General features: G+C 30.5%; 1 protein-coding gene across 1 annotated transcript in view; it reads right to left on the minus strand.

The window, feature by feature from the left end:
• LOC130444975 (unextended protein) overlaps positions 1 to 19,758 on the minus strand; it is a 40,298-nt gene extending 20,540 nt beyond the window's left edge. The window contains exons 1-4 of the mRNA XM_056780378.1: positions 19,204 to 19,758; positions 16,774 to 17,011; positions 15,678 to 15,975; positions 13,494 to 13,867 (exon numbers count right to left, since the gene is read on the minus strand). Coding sequence (XP_056636356.1) covers positions 13,494 to 13,867; positions 15,678 to 15,975; positions 16,774 to 17,011; positions 19,204 to 19,685 — 1,392 coding nt within the window. The 5' untranslated portion in view covers positions 19,686 to 19,758. The remainder of the gene's footprint in view (positions 1 to 13,493; positions 13,868 to 15,677; positions 15,976 to 16,773; positions 17,012 to 19,203) is intronic.
• Between the last annotated feature and the right edge of the window lie 592 nt (positions 19,759 to 20,350).

The following is a 20,350-nucleotide window of genomic DNA, read 5'->3' on the forward strand; positions in this document are numbered from 1 at the left end:
CAATTCATTCAAAACAAAAATCTCGCATTTTCTAAAAATACCGCAATCGGAAGTTAGTACCATCTTGTATCAAGTTTAAATATAAAACACGAGCGTGAGTTACCACTTTCATATAGAAGTAAAAAATAAAACTTGAACTAATATAAAAATTTGAATGATAATATTGTTTATGGATAATCCCAACCTTGGATTTCATCGTCTACATTTTATTGAATAATTTAATTGCAACGAGCGAATTATACGAAACATCTGGTCGTAAATGATAACCTAGCGAACGGGACGTTGCCACAACGGTTGATACGGATTATGCATATCTTTCCAAAATGTGCGATCTTCATAAATAATAATTAAAGCCGCGGCGAAATATTGTTAATTGTTAAAAACTACATTTGATACGCGACAAAAGTTATTTTCAGAATACGATGACACACAGTTATTACCTTGAAATTTACCACGATGATAATTGAAGTTTCTGTGAATCTATGTCAGCCGAAATACGTTTAGATCGAACATTTCTGCTCCATATACAGGGTTTTTCTGAAAAATATTCGGGATTTGTACGCATCATATTTTTTACGAAATATACCACCTAAAACACTTGGAACAAACGTACACAGAAGATAGTCGTTGGAGTATTTAGAGCTGGCACAATCTATTCTTACTTAAAGTACTGTCTGTAGAACGTATGGAAGAATTCCCACCACAAAACTGATATACAACTGTAAGAAATAAAATCTTGATGATTGGTTCAAAGTAGCAATCCCATTATTGGTTTGGACATGAAGATCAGCAAGTAAATTGTATTATTACAAGGATTGAACGATTGGATCCTACCCAAGATTCCGGGACACACCGGGAAATGAAACAGCTGATAAGCTCGCTAAAGCGGGAGCAGACACGCTCCTCATGGGACCCCATATCAGCCACAGAACAATAGAAAAAACACTGGAAATTACGTAGATAGAAGCTAAACCAATTATTGGGACAACCTACAAGCAAAGACACAACCTAAGTAGAAGATCTCTGGCAATTGAAAAAGGAGTGGGATTGATGGATCCGATGTAAACACTGGGTTCTCCAGTATCACACCAAGAAAGGGGGTAATAATAGATCCTTTGGGTCGCAGTGTACACGAGACCCAAATCCATACATACGGTACATCATATCCAAATGGTTCGGAGCAAATTGGGAGCAAAACTAATCAAATTTAGTATCAAATCGTAAAGATGCAAATGTTTTGATACCATTAGATAGATAATTTCTGAGCACATCTAACAAAAAAAATCGTAAAGCCTCAAAAAAACTTTTACATTTTAAAAGTCTTTATTAGAAAATTTTGCAAGTCCAAACCGTCTTTTTGTTTAAGGTTAACTGCACTAAGTGTTAATTTATTTTTACGAAATTTAATATCTGTTATTAAAAAAAAACACAGATCAAGTGTTTAGTCAATTTTTTTCTTCGATAAGTTTTTTGTGTCTACTGTAAAATTTGGTTCTATTTAGTTACGAGGTTTGTATGACAAAATTGTACAGATCACGAAGGAAAAACAAGTCAATATTCTATAAAACTGTAATTAGTGAATATCTAAATATTTTAGATAAAAATTACGACAACTTTTTGTAAAACTTCTAAATGTAATTCCCAAAGCCGCACAAATGTATGATAAGAAAAATATTAATCGAGACATCAATCTGTACGATAATAACACTTAAACATTGTAACGAGATTAATCTAATTAAACTGATCTTCGTCTTAATACAATCATAATTTTTTAATCGAATTGTATCATTGACGCAATTTAAAAGGTCAGCAATCAATTAGGCTAAATATTATTATTGAACTGATACAGCGAACTTTTTATTTTATGACTTGTCGACATACATTTTAATTTTATGGTTTTCATTCGAAAATTTCGTATGAATATAGTTTTTGCCCACCCCAAAATCTATTAAATTTAACAAATTTCCAGCGCCACAAGTTAACAAGTTAAAACTTGCAAGTACCGAATCATTTTTTAATTATTTTTTCGCTGTTTATAATTGTAGTTTAGTCCTAGTTAGCCCTGTGAGGCACAAGAACGTCCTGTGATTTATAATTTTTGGTCCAACACACTTTTTGTAAAGCAAATTCAGACTTGTAAGTTTTAGAATGGATAAAACCAAAAAACTATCAGTGGAAACAGAAACTTTGGCGATAGAAAACGTTCGAGGCGGCTTCGAAAAACCACAACCGCTGAAAATAAACGCAGTTTATCGATCAGTAAACGTGATCGACGACTGACGCGCCCAGAGATAGCAGCTCGGATCAATGATTCTACGGATCCGACTTTCAAGTACTTGTACAGTGAAAAGGAGATTGAGTTATGAGTTAAAGTATGAGGCTTTTGGTTCTAAGGGAAGAGTGTTTGAGCGCATTTCAAAAGAAGAACGGATGTTAGATTTATGCGTAATCCCGACTGTAAAACACGGCGGAGGCGCGGTGCTGGTTTAGTACAACTAGAAACCTGGTAAAAGGAAGGCTACAAAGAATATTAAAAGCTAATGTAGGACGTTTTGGCCAATACAGAAAATTAATCTTCCAGCATGAAAACGATCCCAAGCTGTACAAAGAGTATTTGAAAGAATCGGAGAGAAAGAATGTAATTGTTTGGTCCGACCTCAACCCGATTTAGTTAAGACAGGGATGTCAGAAAACAGTGTTCTTCTTGAAAAAGGAAAGGAACCAAATGGCAAAAGTGTACGCCGAAATAAAATCGTTGAATCAAAAATTTAAATATCTAACAATCTTTGTTTTTTTTTTTTTGTTATTTGTTGCGCAAACTATGTGACGGGTAAAATTTCAAGAAGTGAGCAGTTTGAGCCCAAAAAACAGAGGTGGTTCTTTGCGCATTGAACTGGACTTTAGAATAAATATATAGATTAATAATTATGATTATTATCAGAAATGTTGATGATGCAGCATTGTATAAATGCACATTGTATTATTTTGGTTTCCACTTTTTTGCGAACAAATATTTTCTAGATATGTCGTTGTTTGGATATATTTAACGAACTTTTTATTTTCAAAACCACGAAAACACGACCTATATTCATGGAAACTAGTTTGACGTAGAAATTCTAATTTTAATTTGGCTTCGTTCGTGAAGCGTTCAATTCGCAAGTCTAGACGACTCGGCTGTTCGAAAATGTATTAAAAATCAAATTCAAATACAGTTTTGATTTAGAATTACGACATTTTCCATACAACATCCAAATGTGTTACAACAAAAAAATATACTCAAAAATGGTCAAAGATTTCGCATTATTTATTTTAGTTGATCAAAATTTCAGTTTAGTTTCAAAACAAATATTGTATCAACAAGAATTTGATTAAATGTGGATGGGGAGTAGTTCAAGTACTGCGTAACGCAATTTTAACCTCCTAGAGGATATGACAGATCAATGGACAACAAGAACTGGTGGAAACTTGCACGATCCTTTGTCTAACCGATTAGGTACCACGAGCTTGCTTGATGTTTGAAAGATTGGGGAGGATGCCGATTAGAAAGTATCTGGAAAGACAGATTTTTGTGCTGGGATTGTTTGTTTCCCGGAAAACATTAACGAAAAGGGTTTCTAACTTGGAAGATTTCATTTTTCTAGTTTTCTGTAACACATCGTAGCGTTTTACTAGACCCTCCCTAGCTTAACATGAAGCAATAAAGCAATATATCAGTTAATGGATCAGGCAATTTTATTTTTTTTTTATTTATTTTAGTCATGTTGATAACCAAAGTATGAGAAGGTGCGATGTCCTGATGGAAAAGCTCTTTATTTATCATACAACTTTCAGTATATCAGATTTTGGTTTGTTATATATTCAATTCGAAATAAAAAACCAGATAGACTTGTTGTCATTCAAAAACAACACTCAACTAAATCTTTCAACGTAACTTTTATACTTAAACTTGAATTTTGACAGTGTCCATGGAACATTTCCCGTACTAAAATATTTTGCGTGTTTGAATATCGATTTGGAGTTATACTTAGAACATCTTGAACGAAACTATTTTGGCAGTAAATACACTCCAAGGTTATTAGGGAAATGTAAATAGAACAACCCACTTTCAAATTAATTTTAACGATCTCACTTCGAAAATCGGTACAGAATTGGATTCCAATATTCAGGATATTACCTTGAACGTTTAGATAAATTGGATTCAAAAAAATACATAACGTAAAGTGATTTCCGACGTTATGACGTACTAGCCACTAAAAAAACATCAAACTTCGTGTTTTTGGGGGCGCTAAGTATTTTTCATTGATGCGAAAAGTTTCTGAATTTTGTTTTTTTTTTTCGTTATTTTCGATTTTCAATAGAAAATGTTGCGTGAGGAAGTTTTGAGATGTTTGTTCCTTAATATTGGACATAAGAAAGCGGTGGGCAAGATGGGTGCCGCGTTTGCTCACAATGGAACAAAAACAGCGTCGTGGAGATGTTTCCATCGAGTGTTTGTCAATGTTTTATAACCATGGATGAAACGTGGGTCCATCACTTCACACCCGAAACAATCAAAACAATGGAATTAAAAGGGGGAAACGGCTCCGAAGAAGACAAAGACCGTTCCATCTGCAGACAAGGTCATGGCGTTGGTTTTTTGCCATGCGCGTGGGATAATTTTCATTGAATATGTTGAAAAAGGAAAAACTATCAACGGTTAGTATTGTGCGAACTTTTTAGCGAAGAAATTAAGCAAAAACGGCTGCATTTACCTAAGAAAGTGTTGGTTCATCAAGACAATGCACCAGCTCACACATCTGTTATTGCAATGGCCAAAATTAATGAATTTAAGTTTGTTAATAGTTAATTTGAGGAGCTCGACGATTTTTATCATAAAAAGGGTGGGAAAAATCGCTTGGAAAAATGTATGGAGCTAAAAGGAGATTAAATATATTCTTTTCCAAAATGTTTGCGTTTACTTTGTTGGGTTATGTACTTTTGAAGCCAATCGGTGGGTTCCCGTTTTCGGAACTCCAGCCAAATATCAGAAATTTGATAGTTGTAATTTAGGTAAAAGGGGGTCATTTTCCTATTTTCGTAATATTCTTTTCGAATTTTAGTTCATTCCAATCCGAACCAATAATAATACAGGAATGAGGTTCCAGATTTGATCTACGATTATTGAGTCACCAAATAACGAATAATTGCTTTTTATCACTTTTTTATATACAGGGTGTTTCTATAAGTAAATATAAGGAAAAAAGTTGGTATAACAAAACTTCAAAACGATTCGTAAGCGAGTTATGGATTTGTTTGGTCTATACATATTTTGACCTGAAAAATTGAATAAAATAAGTCTCATATCTGTAACTGTAATAGTTTTTACGTTAACTCGCGTAAATTACAAAAAACTCAACTCCAAAATACATTTTTTGGTAATTTTATACTTTCATGGTTCTAGAAAATCGAAAAATCATCCGATTTCGATGAATTTTTTTTAAATCTTCGTTTTTACGGCAAATTTATGTGAAAATATATAAGAAATATCTCACTTGAAGATTTTATATGGTTTTATAACTTGAAATGTAGTCATAAATGCACTTTTTGAGTTATAATCGTTCATAACTTTTGTGCCAAGCGTCAAACGAAGTTCATATGTTTTTTTTTATTTAATTCAGAAAAAATGTCTGATTTTCAAACAACCTACTACCCGCCCCACCCTTTAACAGTCAACCTTAGTAAGATACCATTTTTTTATGGAGAAAATTTTCAATTTTTCAAAATTAATTTTTAATCTTGTAAACTTGATTACAATAAGTGATTTTAAGAATGTTTTTGTTCATATAATTTCAATGATTACTTAATAAAAAACGATTATATGTGAGAAAAAGTCAATTTTAGAGAAATTTTTATTATTTTTAATTGTAAAAACATGATAAATCAACATTTTTGTACAATTTTTTTTTCAATTTGTTCGTTGTTTTGTGTAAATTATGAAAAAAAATATAACAACTTCATTTGATTATTTGGAAAAAAGTTATCAACAATTATACGTGAATGATCATTTAAAGCCGTGAAACCAATCTAAGTTCTAATTTTTTTTATTCCCATAATTATTTTCGTAAATCCGCCGTAAAAACGAAGATTTCACAAAAAAAAATCATCGAAATCGGACGATTTTTCGATTTTCTAGAACCACGGAAGTATAAAATTACCAAAAAATGTATTTTATTCAATTTTTCAGGGCAAAATATAGACCAAACGTAAATTTACTTTCATTTCGCGAGAGATTGGTATGTTATTTCGAAACACCCTGTATATAAAACGTGATAACATTCAATGGGTACCGCTTGAACACGCGGCCTATTTATTGTTATCGATTATTAATTGTTTTATATAATATATTTAATTGACTGATCTAATAGATTGATAAACTATTATCTATAGCGAAAACATTAAAAATTATCTAATTATATATTGATAACGCTTATGGAAAATCGAAGTTTTTATCGATCTAACTGAAATACCACTCGAAAAAAAAATTTCTATACAATTCAAATAACTATCTTATCATTATTGGATGCCAATAACTTTAAAAACAAATAGTAACCTCGTGATATTAAAGTGTTTTTTATCAGATTTATAATTACGTAATTGATACAATCAATTTATTAGAAGTAATTACGAACGCATGGAGAAAATAACGTGCAAAAAATTCTATATACTATATATTATGAGGTCCAAGAGCCCCAACCAAAAAAGTAGGTTCTGGGGTGTCCCCCTGAATGTAAATCCAAGTGGCCGTCACGTTTTATTAAATATCTCGCGAACCGCGCATCGTACGACAAAAATTGTAGAGATCGTTATTGTAGATAATAATATTTGCAATCTTTTTTATTTGAAACTTTTTTTTGTATAACGCATACATTTTTAATTATAACGCTCCAAACTTTTTTCAATATGGTTTTTGCTAAATAAATTTCATTGGAAACCTATGCGTCATACAAAAAAAAGTTTCAAATAAAAAAGATTGCAAATATTATTATCTACAATAACGATCTCTACAATTTTTGTCGTACGATGCGCGGTTCGCGAGATATTTAACAAAACGTGACGCCCACTTGGATTTACTTCAGGGAGTTCAGCCCCCTGAACATATTAAAAAAACCCGGCTCTTGGCCCATTACACTAAAGCCGAGTTTACACGTAACTAAAGCAAGTTACCAAGAGCGGTAACGAAAATTTAAGTCCGGTTTTTAAACGAGTGTCTACATTTCGTTTTAGTTGGCATTTAGTATTGTGGAATTAAACGTGGCTAAAAAAATACATGCAGCAACACGGCATTGTATATTGGACATATTTGGTGGATTATCAGAAACACTTGCAAAAGAAATGAAGAAAAATAAAAACAAACGTTGTTGGGTACGAAAATGGATGAGTCGAAGAGATGTAGATGGTGCATCGCCTTTCGCAAGATTCTTCTAGAAACTTTAGGTTTGTTCCAACCTGCTTGTCGGGACGGTACTTGGAACGGTTATCGGAAGCGTTCACAAACGATAGGTTGGAACGCAAAACAGAATCGTTAGTATAACGGATACCGCCCTTTTGGAACACGTAATCTCTTTTACACGCCCATTTTGATGGGTTGGAACAAACCTTTTAAAGTTGTCGCTTCACTCCAACCAGAACTAGACTAAACCAACCTGTCTACACTCGTTTATTAGGCGTTTTAGTTGCCGAAAAACATAGAAATTGTTTCTATTCAATTGACTGAAGTTAGCTACTTGATTTGGTAACTTGCTTCAGCTACTTGATACGTGTAAACTCAGCTTAAAGGCGAAGCGAATTTACAAGGGGATAGAAGCTAAAGGAAGTAACTAAAACCAGTTACCAAATTTAACAACTGGCATTGTGTAAACGTCTGATTTAGTACCAGTCACTAATTTAGCGAAAATTTTAATCAAGTAGATAGAAAAATTCGCGCTAAACACGTTTAGACAAGTCTTTTTAGTATAGTTGTAGCAGTTTGAGTGGCAATACCTCGCTGGGTCGAAAATACCACCCCGAAATTTGTTCAGGAGTATCGCTTGAAATAAAGTTTATGGACCACAAAAAGTGCTGTTTATAAAAACATAAATGGCATCGCATACTTCGGGAATAAACTTCCAAATTGTTGGTCAGGATACGTGAAATTGTCTTTGTAAAGTTCTAAATACGATAAAGTTCTTTCCTCATCTACTAGTAGGACATCCTTTATAAACTACTAGAAAATTTTATTGATGGCGCGGAATTATTTGAAAGTAGTACATTCCGCTACCTCGGAACTAATAAATTTTTAAATTTATGTATCACAAAACGTGAAAATTCGACAAACTTTATATGAAACTCTTTCAATTCCTTTAGTTATAATAACCCCAAGAAAACTTGTTACGAAAATTGATTTAATAACGTAACTACCCCAACATACGAGAATGGAAACAGAAAATAATCCGAGAGGTCTAAATCTGGCGAATAGGGTGCATTAGATAGCTATTGAAACTTAATTTTGGCCATTGTAATAACGGATGCGTGCGCTGGTCCATTGGTGAACAACACTTTCTTCTTAGCCATTTTTGCTTGATATCTTCGCTGAAAACTTCAGATAATAATCGCAGTTGATAGTTTTTTCTTTTTTAAGATAGTTAATGAAAAATATTCTACGCGTCATGATTTTGCCTGCAGTTGGAACGATCTTTGCTTTCTTTGGAGTCGGTTCTCCCAGTCCATTGGAACCATATTTAATCCATGGTTATGAAACGACGCCATTCGGTTTTATTTCTGTGAAACATTGCCAAACACTTGATTAAAAACATCTTCTCAACGCTGTTTTTGTTCCATTGTGAGCGGCACCCATCATAAAATATTTTTTTTAAGTAAGATATCGTTGAATAAAGTAAATATTCAGGAGATAATCAGTCAAAATAAATATTTATATTCATAAACATCGCAAATTACGATTATAAATTTCCAGATAAATGAAATAACCACTTTGGATTATATTGAAGTCAACGTAAATTATTTTCAGAATATGTTAACGACGATTGACTTACACTTTAGTCAAACAGAAACTGAACGTTCTAAGTTTCTGAAATTTTGGTGAGAATCTATTCAGGTTGGGATCGGAAACTTTTAAGACAACCCTCATAAAACAGCACCCTAAGTAGTAAATTATAATTATTGACTTCTGTCTATAGATATTGAAACCATATCATACGATGACAGGCGACGAATCACGAATCTATGCATCAGAAACTGAATTTAAACAACAATCGATTGTATGGGTCTTTCGGGACGAGGCTAATCCAGCAAAAGTTATTCGAAGAACCTCGAAGCAAATGGCCGCACGTTTTTTCGAAATAACTGGACGTAGAACGATCAATTCTGAATTGTACACACACGAGCATTTGTTTACCAGAAGTGTTCGAAACATTCAGGGAAACTAATCGCAGAGGACGGATCATTCACCACCACGACAATGAGAGCTCAATAGGAAGGGGAAAAAAGTTTCGACAATTGGTTCAAACGCATGCAAAATTATATTGATCTTAACGGAGAATATTTTGAAAAACAATGAAGACATATCCAATTACAAATATTTGTTTTGATTTGTCTTTCTCAAAACTTATGTAGCAACCCTCGTAATAATTGTTTGTATTTATATGTTCTGTTTGTAAAATATAACTCGTTATTTAACTATATAATGATACTTATATATAAATACAATGTAAGATAACATTAACATCCCAGAAAGCGATAATATATTCCTTTCCGATGCGTCATTACTAATTTTATCTTTCACGGTTAAAGACTTACACATTCATTATTCAATTTTCGAAATTTGTTTGTGTTTGTTATTTGCTTATCTTCGTATCATGTTTAAATGAATTTTTATTTAGAAAAAATTCGAAAACAAAACTGTCGAAATATAAAAGAAATCGAAACGTCAAATTTTCATCTGTCTTTGTCAAAATACAAAAGAAGTCGAAACGTCAAATTTTCATCTGTCTTTGTGAAAATATGAAAGAAGTCGAAACGTCATATTTTCATCTGTCTTTGTGAAAATATGAAAGAAATCGAAACGTCAAATTTTCATCTGTCTTTGTCAAAATGTGAAAGAAATCGAAACGTCAAATTTTCATCTGTCTTTGTCAAAATGTGAAAGAAATCGAAACGTCAAATTTTCATCTGTCTTTGTCAAAATGTGAAAGAAATCGAAACGTCAAATTTTCATCTGTCTTTGTCAAAATGTGAAAGAAATCGAAACGTCAAATTTTCATCTGTCTTTGTCAAAATATGAAAGAAATCGAAACGTCAAATTTTCATCTGTCTTTGTCAAAATGTGAAAGAAGTCGAAACGTCATATTTTCATCTGTCTATCTCAAAATATAAAAGAAATCGAAACGTCAAATTTTCATCTGTCTTTGTCAAAATGTGAAAGAAATCGAAACGTCAAATTTTCATCTGTCTATCTCAAAATATAAAAGAAATCGAAACGTCAAATTTTCATCTGTCTTTGTCAAAATACAAAAGAAGTCGAAACGTCAAATTTTCATCTGTCTTTGTGAAAATATGAAAGAAGTCGAAACGTCAAATTTTCATCTGTCTTTGTGAAAATATGAAAGAAGTCGAAACGTCATATTTTCATCTGTCTTTGTGAAAATATGAAAGAAATCGAAACGTCAAATTTTCATCTGTCTTTGTCAAAATGTGAAAGAAATCGAAACGTCAAATTTTCATCTGTCTTTGTCAAAATGTGAAAGAAATCGAAACGTCAAATTTTCATCTGTCTTTGTCAAAATATGAAAGAAATCGAAACGTCAAATTTTCATCTGTCTTTGTCAAAATGTGAAAGAAATCGAAACGTCAAATTTTCATCTGTCTTTGTGAAAATATGAAAGAAGTCGAAACGTCATATTTTCATCTGTCTTTGTGAAAATATGAAAGAAATCGAAACGTCAAATTTTCATCTGTCTTTGTCAAAATGTGAAAGAAATCGAAACGTCAAATTTTCATCTGTCTTTGTCAAAATGTGAAAGAAATCGAAACGTCAAATTTTCATCTGTCTTTGTCAAAATGTGAAAGAAATCGAAACGTCAAATTTTCATCTGTCTTTGTCAAAATGTGAAAGAAATCGAAACGTCAAATTTTCATCTGTCTTTGTCAAAATATGAAAGAAATCGAAACGTCAAATTTTCATCTGTCTTTGTCAAAATGTGAAAGAAGTCGAAACGTCATATTTTCATCTGTCTATCTCAAAATATAAAAGAAATCGAAACGTCAAATTTTCATCTGTCTTTGTCAAAATGTGAAAGAAATCGAAACGTCAAATTTTCATCTGTCTATCTCAAAATATAAAAGAAATCGAAACGTCAAATTTTCATCTGTCTTTGTCAAAATACAAAAGAAGTCGAAACGTCAAATTTTCATCTGTCTTTGTGAAAATATGAAAGAAGTCGAAACGTCATATTTTCATCTGTCTTTGTCAAAATATGAAAGAAATCGAAACGTCAAATTTTCATCTGTCTTTGTCAAAATGTGAAAGAAATCGAAACGTCAAATTTTCATCTGTCTGTCAAAATGTGAAAGAAATCGAAACGTCAAATTTTCATCTGTCTTTGTCAAAATGTGAAAGAAATCGAAACGTCAAATTTTCATTTGTCTATGAAAAAATAATGAAAGAAACTAATTTTAAATAAGAAGAGGCCTAAAATCAAGAACATTTAGAAGCATAAACAATCATTTTATTGACTTTAAAACAAAAATAATGACATGTTGGCAAAATTGAGAAAATTATTAATCCACACTTTTTTTTCCTGTCATAATGAATTTGAAGCTCGGCAACGCCGTAATCATTTTGATGAAATTTTATTTATACGTTACAAAAATCAATTGAAAAAAATAAAGAAAAAACAAATAGAATTTAACGATATATGATGACTTTTTAAAAAAAAATGTCCAAAAACAATTTGAAATATTGACATTTTGAAAGAATTTCCACCCTATTTCACACAATTTTATTTACTCGATATAATTAATGTGAAGTTTGACAACGCCATTCGACAATAATAATTTTCTTCAAATTTCATTTTCCAGTTATAAAAATGCCTCACAAAATAAATCAATTTAAGAAAAAGTTTATAGAAAACATGAAATTAACAATATACGATGTTGTCAAATTTAATCGATGTTTTAGAAAGAACTATTAACTCACACATTTTTCCCTTACATAATGAATTGAAAGTTTGGCAACGCCGTAATTATGTTGATGAAATTTTATTTAACCGTGACAAAAATCAATTGAAGAAAATAAAAGAGGGAAAAGCTGACTTTTTAAAAAAAAATAGTCCAAAAACAATTTGAAATATTGACATTTTTGAAGGATTCTGACCTTATTTCACTTCTAACACAAATTTTTATCCTCAAAATAATTAATGTTAATAAAGTTTGGCAACGTTTTTATTCATTTTCCAATTATACGCATTACAACAGTAAAGAATAACGTTGATTTGACGATATTCGATGTTGTCAAATGTAACTGTATTTCTGAGACAATTGGAAATAAATATTTTAGTTTAAATGAACTTTTTATACTTTGAATTTTTGTTGTTATGAAATGCATTTATTCGAAAATTTGTACATGCGAAAAAATTTTCTTTTAATATTTAAAAATTAATATTAATTATTATTTTTATGCCAATTATTTTCCTTAAAATTTTGAAAAACACTTTTTCAATTTGTATTTTTGTAATTTTAGATCTGAAAATGATTTTTTTCCTCGACATAATGAATATAAAGTTGACCAAAGCTGTTCGATAATTTCTTATAGATTCAACAATAAAAAACACTCAAAAATTACGTTAATTTGACGATATTCGATGTTGTCAAATATAACTGTATTTCTGAGATAATTGGAAATAAATATTTTAGTTTAAATGAACTTTTTATACTTTGAATTTTTGTTGTTATGAAATGCATTTATTCGAAAATTTGTATACGCGAAAAAATTTCCTTTTAATATTTAAAAATTAATATTAATTATTATTTTTATGCCAATTATTTTCCTTAAAATTTTGAAAAACACTTTTTCAATTTGTATTTTCGCAATTTTCGATCTGAAAATAATTTGTTTATAAAAAAATATTCCACACTTGATATTCTCACAATTAAAAAAACAAACAACACTTGAAATCATTATATAATCACGTTTTTTTCACTAATTTGTCTTATAGTTTACACGGACATTTAATTGGCTTAACGATCTGATATTTTTTATGATCACAAATAATAAATAAAAAAAAAATTTTTCCCATATACCAAAACGTAAAAAAAAATCAAAATAATCCAATTTTAACAACATCAAACGATATAAAACATCTTTGTACTGTTTAAATTTAAATATATTTTTAAAAATTGGTTATTCCAAACATGAAAATATGCATTTAATAAATAAATTTTAAATTTAAATTAAAACTTACCGTTACCAATTTCTTCAGTCTCTCCCTGGTGTACACGTTACCGATTTCGGCACCCAAAAGACAATCCAAAAATTTGGCTACTGGATAAGATAAGGGGAAAGTGAGTAACATCAAGGCTTTCGTCAAAATAATTGTTTTGGCTCCAATTTCCAAAGCGTGACGCGCACATATTGCCTGAGGGGTAATTTCGCCGACGAGCACGATTAATAAAGTCGAAAAAATAACAGCCACCAAACCGGAAGTCAAATCATCCAAAAGTACGGTAAATACTGAATTGACAGCAACGTTACCCAATAAAATGGAACACAACAGATAATTTCCGTGATTCCTTACTGGCTGAATTGCTTTCGCATATTTCCTTTCTTCTGGTGTACCTATAAACAAATTGAATTTTCTCCTAGTTTTAAATTTTTTATATGTGAGTTGTTTGAACTAATTTTCGAATTTTTTAGCTAAATTTTGAGTTTTTCTAGCCAATTTTTGAATCTTTCTAGTAAATTTACAAGTTGTTCCAGCTAATTTTTGGATGTTCAAGATTCTATATCATCTTATTTTTGAGTTTTTCTAGATGATTTTTGAGTTTTCTAACCAACTTTTCAGTTTATCCAGCTAATTTAAGAGTTTTTCTAGTTAATTGCTAATTTTTTCCAGCTAATTTTTGAGTTTTCGAACTAATTTTTGAGTTTGTCTATCTAACTGTCGAGTTAGTCAAGTTTTTTTGGTATCATTCAAGTTTTTCTAGCAGAATTTTTGAGTTTTCTAGTTTTTCTGGCTAACTTTTGGGTTGTCTAGGTGATTTTTGGGTTTTTCTAGCTAATTTCCCATTTTTTAAGATAATTTTTGTTATTTTTCTACCTAATATTTGAGTTTTTCCTGCAGATTTTTGAATTTTTCGAGTTAATTTTTGAGTTTTTCCAGCTAATTTTCAAGTTTTTCACGCCAACTTTTGGATTGTTCTAGTTGATTTTTGGGTTTTTCTAGAGAGCTTTTTTCTAGATAATTTTGAGTTTTCCAGCTACTTTTCGAATTTTTCTATCCAATTTTTGAGTATTTCTAGATAATTTCTGAGGTGTTCCAACTAATTTTTTGGGTTTTTTAAGCTAGCTTTTGAGTTTGTCTAGCTGATTTTCGTGCTTTCTAGCTAATTTTTCAGTTTTTGAGCAAACTTCCGAGATTTTCTACTATTTCTAGCCAATTTCTAGATTGTTCCAGCTAATTTTTGGGTTATTCTAGCTGATTTTTATTTTCCAGCTAGCTTTCAAGATTTTTTGCTAATTTTCAGATTTATAGGTAATTTTTGGATTTTTGTAGCTAGTGCTCAAAATTTTTTAGCTGATTTTTGAGTTTTCTAACAAATTTTTCAGTTTTTCAGCTATTTCCGGGTTTTCTGACCAATTGATAATTTTTCCAGCTAATTTTTGAGTTTTTGTATCTAAATGTTGAGTTTTTCAAGGTAACTTTTGAAATTTTCCGGCTAATTTTTAAATATTCGAGCTATTTTTGAGTTTTTCTAATTAATTTTCAGTTTAAAGCTGATTTTTTATTTTTTCCAGTTAATTTTTGACTTTTTTAGCTAATTTTTTAGTTTTTGAAAATAATTTTCGAGCTTTTCTTGCATAGAGACCAAAAATAAGAAACTAAAGGAAACAAAAAAGGACAAATCATAGGTAAATTCAATAAATCTCATAGGCTGAAATAGAAAGGGACAATCTGTAAAAAGAAATTGGAAAATGATGCAAATTATATAGATGAGAGTAAACACACGAAATAACAGAGAAAACAATAAAGAAATAAGATTATAAGAAGCCATAATTCAAGACTCGCTTAAAAAAAATCAAAGAGCTTCAAGAGCAGTCCAAACTCCCTTGAAACATATCGTCCTTTGATATATTTAACATCTTATAATAAATTGTTAAAATTAGGAATTTCAAATAGTTTTACACAAATAAAATTTATATATATATGAACATTGGTAATCAAAAAATAGTCAGAGAAGCTATAAATTAAAAAAAATATCCAGATTATTTTATCAAAAGTGGTTTACATCAAATGACAGGTTATATTATTTAAATGACACTCATATGATTGATGATTGAAATATTAAAATTGAGTTCTAAACGTATTAAAAAATAATTAAATTGAAAAGATATATATATTGATAATTATAAAACTATCCGTACTTACCGGTGTTAACTAATATTTTTAGATCAGTAATATCCAAAGACATCAATCCCAAATTCAATCCAGAGAAACAGGCAGAAAAGCACAGACATATGAAAATAAGAATCAACGTAGCCCAAAGTGGTATTCTCTTATCGTGAATTATAATTTGTTTCCAACTTTCCGTTCCTTGATGTTTGAACACTGTGTCTAGATCTGTAGCACCATCTTTGGCACAAATATAATAGGGTTCGTCGCCTATGGAAGGAGGAAGATTTACAATAATTTGAAAGCTGTCTGGGGAAAATGTTCCATTTTGAATCTGCAAATAATAGTTTGTTGTGCAACCAATTCATTCCGTAAATCAAGACCTGAATTCATTTGTGAATGTTTTTATTTTTAATACAGACAAATTTTTGAATTTTCAATGAAAGAAAACTGAAAAAGTTGTAACAACGATATGACAAACAAGTCAATTATAAAATCCATAAACAACTGTATATGACAAATTTAGCCGCAATTTTGAGTGAGAGCCCATCTGCAGAAAAAACACACATAGAAGTAGAAACTTGCTCTGGAAATCATTTTATAATAGAATTTTCAAATAGCTTATATCAAGAAACAGAACTCCTCCTGGGCCTTCTAAGTATAAGTTTGAAAATGTATCATCATTCAAATACCTGGGAACACTAGGGACCGAAAATAATGACAACTCGATAAAAAATACTATAGTATACACTAAGAGAACAAACTCAAGATGATACACTAATAAAAATAAATATTTTCTCAATACAATTTTAGTTTTATGAGTATTTATGAAAAAGACTGCTTGATTCAAATATCAAATCTCAAAATTTCAAATTTAAAATTAAATATTTTATAGTTCATTGTGCTTGGATTGCACATATACACATTTTATTACAGTGTAAATAAAAAAAAACTAGCCTCAGTGTAGTTTTTTGTACCTAAAGATTTTCCAGGAAATTGTAGCTTATCTTCAGTGTGAAGCTCCCTGGCCTAACCTATATCATCCCAACTCTTTCAAAAAATCCAACACTGGTTCTCTCATTCATTTACTATCAATCAATGTAAAATAAAAATTTTAGAATATAAAATTCACCTGAAATACATTTCCACCAACAGGTATATAACAATCTTCCTTATTAGCTGTGAAAGTTATAAGAGTTGATTCTGTAAAACCAACACCGAATATACGGAAAACGTGGTCATGATTTGATAATAATGAGGGTATGCCACCCTCCTCAAATTCTGGTTCTTTATAAGCGTGTTCTAAACGCAGACCCAGTACACGAAGGGTGTTATTGTTGTTACTTAATGCCCTTCTTTGAAGGGATAACCTGAAACAATAAGAAAACTTTATAAGGGTATAACGGCGTAGGGTTTTTGGGAATTCAGTATACATGAATGAATCAAATGTTAAGCAACTACAAATACGGTCGAATAAAACAAGAAATTCTACAAAAAAACTACCTTGACTCAAAAATATTTTCTCACAAAATCTAGTCTAGTAAAAGTAAACATAGATCTATCTCTATCACAAGTTAAGAAATCTAACACAAAGTTAAATGTATACGTGTTCTCTTCCCTTAATTGTTCTCTATTTTAGTGAAAATAAATATTTTTTAAAATCTTTTGCATCTTCAGAAAACTCTCCATAGTCCCACAGTTATTTTGAATATAAATATATGATTTACCCTCGTATACATATTGAGTCATTACTATTTATAAAGTAATATAAGTATTATGTATGGATTGGTTGAGACCAAAAACATTAAAATGTCGTTTGAATAAAAATTGACGAAATTTGGAACAAAACCTTGGGAAGTTCTAACATTTATTTTATATTTTAAATAGTCCCGTGCAGTGAAAACGAGAAAAGCCAACAGGCATTATTATTCAATAACATATATTAATAAGAAGAAAAAAACCAAGAAAAAGATGAGATAGAAGAAGATTATGCAATTACAGATTGGAAAAGAATTACAAAGAAAATACAAAAACAACTAAAATATAAGGTTGATTCTGCCCAAAAATATTCAAAATTACAGAGATAAATTTTTTGGTAACTTTAATCAAAATATATAAGATATCAAGAAAACATTCTTCCTATCCTTAATTCTTAAGAAAAATGTCAACTTTAATATATAAAAGTTAATAAATTGAAATCCAAATGACAGTATTAACAAATATAGTATTAAGGCCGATACATAAACTTGACTTTCCGTTTCATATTTGCAGTTTGACGTCTATGTTTGGCTGATCGGTCTGCCATTAGTTACCAGTGTTCCCAACTCCTAAAAATGTATTTCCCTAAAGCCTCTAAGCCCCTAAAATCCCCAAAATAAAATTTTTATTTTTGTTCTTATTCTTTAAAATCATACATATTGACATTGAATAATTTCAGTATTGTTGTGGATGGTTGAAGTGTTGTGTATGATCCACCATTCCGTTGAAGTGTGGATCGAACTTATACCTAAAAATATAATACCCCTAAAAACATCCCATCCCAAATTTTTTTCCCTCTAAATTTGGGGTGACTTTCAACATAAACGAATTTTATCTTTTCCCGTCGGCCGTTCATATCAATAGAAAAAAACAAATCATATCAGTTTCCGTTTGTCACGTTTATCCCAATCAAAAAATTCTTAGTTATTTTTCATAATATCGTCCGTAAATACCGAATTACAAACAAAAACAGAAAAATATCATTAAAACAAAAGGCGGTACACACATCAGAAAGAATAACAAAAGTTGTAGGTTAACGGCGGTTTATGAATAGGGTGTAGAATTTGCTACGAACGGCAAACGTCACCCACGAACGGCAATCGTAAACGGAAAGTAAAGTTTATGAATCGGCCTTTATAATACTTAATATCAAACAGCGTAACCCAAAGATTATATCTTACAAAAAGGAGGTATATTCATTAAGAAACAACATAGGAGAACCATACATGACAAAAAAATAAATTAAATCGTAACTACTTGGGTCTGAAGTTTAATAAAACCTGAAAAACTTAATATAACCTAAAATAATATTAATAAGATGCACAAAGAAAAGAATACCTAACGTAAAAGGTAAATAAGACAATAGTTCTTTGTAACTTAACACAATGCCTACCACACAGAAAGTTTACAATATTTTTTCCTATTTATTTTAAAATTCTAGTTTAGATCTAACAAAGGGGTGAAAATTACCAAATTTTTTTTAATCCTGTAAATTTTACATAATAAATGTAAGAGTTATGTTTATTATTTGTTGTTAAAGTTCCATTAGACGTTCAATGTTATATGAATCATAATTTATTAATTTCATTGTGACATCAAATTCTCATTTGCACTTCAAGAAATAACATTGATCATTCATACATATTTACATGTACTGGTATTTCTATCTGTAAAATACGTCACATCAATAACTTTACGATACATAAATATAACACATTAACAAAAAGATATGTTTACGTTCATATCGACAGATCACATAATTAGGGTAAATTACAAGTGATTATATTTTAATAAAGAAACTTACTTCAAATCTGTGTTATCAGAAGATACATCTACACTAATATTAGGTCCCTGATGGTACCATTGATAAAACTGGCTATTATACAGCGGAGGTAGTCCACTATTTTCTCTAACTTTTCGGGGTAAGCAGAGATAAATATTACCCTGCACATTTTTTGGCACTGTCAACTCATACTGTGCCGATTGAAATTCAAGAGATTGTATTTCACTAATATTATACGGAACTTTCAAGTCCTCACATTTAGTATTTCTTTCAGAAATATTTTTCGTTGCTTTGATTTGAATGCCATGGTAGATATTTCTTCCGCGCACTTGAAATATAATTTTTTTGTAGTCCTCATATTCAACTGGAGGTCGTGCAGTAATAGAGGTAAATTCTGGATCGTAGGAATCTTCTAGTGGTGAAGTTCGAGTAGGATTAACTATTGCGAATAAAAATATTATAGATAAAATCTTGTCAACAGCACGAGGCGAATGTTTCGCCATGTTACACGGAACTAAACTGACAAAAAGAAAAGTACGGTTACTTTATAACCTCCTCTTTCTCAACGTCATAGTCACATTACTCCATTGTTGTCAAGTTTATGTTAATTTTAAACTGTAACTAATTTATGCCCTATCTGTTTATTCATTCACATAAATTTAACACCTAGATACAATCCTATAAGTTAATTGGTTATTAATAAACTACAATAAAATTATTACTATTTTCAGAGTAAATATTTTTTGTATATACTTTGGTTCGTTAATTGTTTTCTTCCACTTTTTTTACCATTCCTCTAATGAACTGTGGTAGACATAGATACAGATCCAAAAAAGCAGTTGTTTCTTATATCGACAGTATATGTAAAAGTGACTTTATAGAATACCTCGCCTATGTCGAGAAACATTATTATTATACGATAAATACTTGATTAACTGTAAATCTGCTACAACTGACAACGTGGATTAATTCATGAGCTCTATTATCGACCGTATAACTATTAGTATTTGTTGATTTTTGAGCGAGATAACCGCTTTTACAGGAACATAAAATAAATTATTATTTGATAAAAACGCATTTGTCCCAGTTAATCACACATTCTAGACAATAACAACATTAATGTCAAAAGAAAACAAGTTAAAAGGCTTTAAGCTGGCAGACTTTTTGA

Source organism: Diorhabda sublineata, chromosome 6 (genome assembly GCF_026230105.1).
Source record: "Diorhabda sublineata isolate icDioSubl1.1 chromosome 6, icDioSubl1.1, whole genome shotgun sequence".
Classification (NCBI taxonomy): Eukaryota; Metazoa; Arthropoda; class Insecta; order Coleoptera; family Chrysomelidae; genus Diorhabda; species Diorhabda sublineata.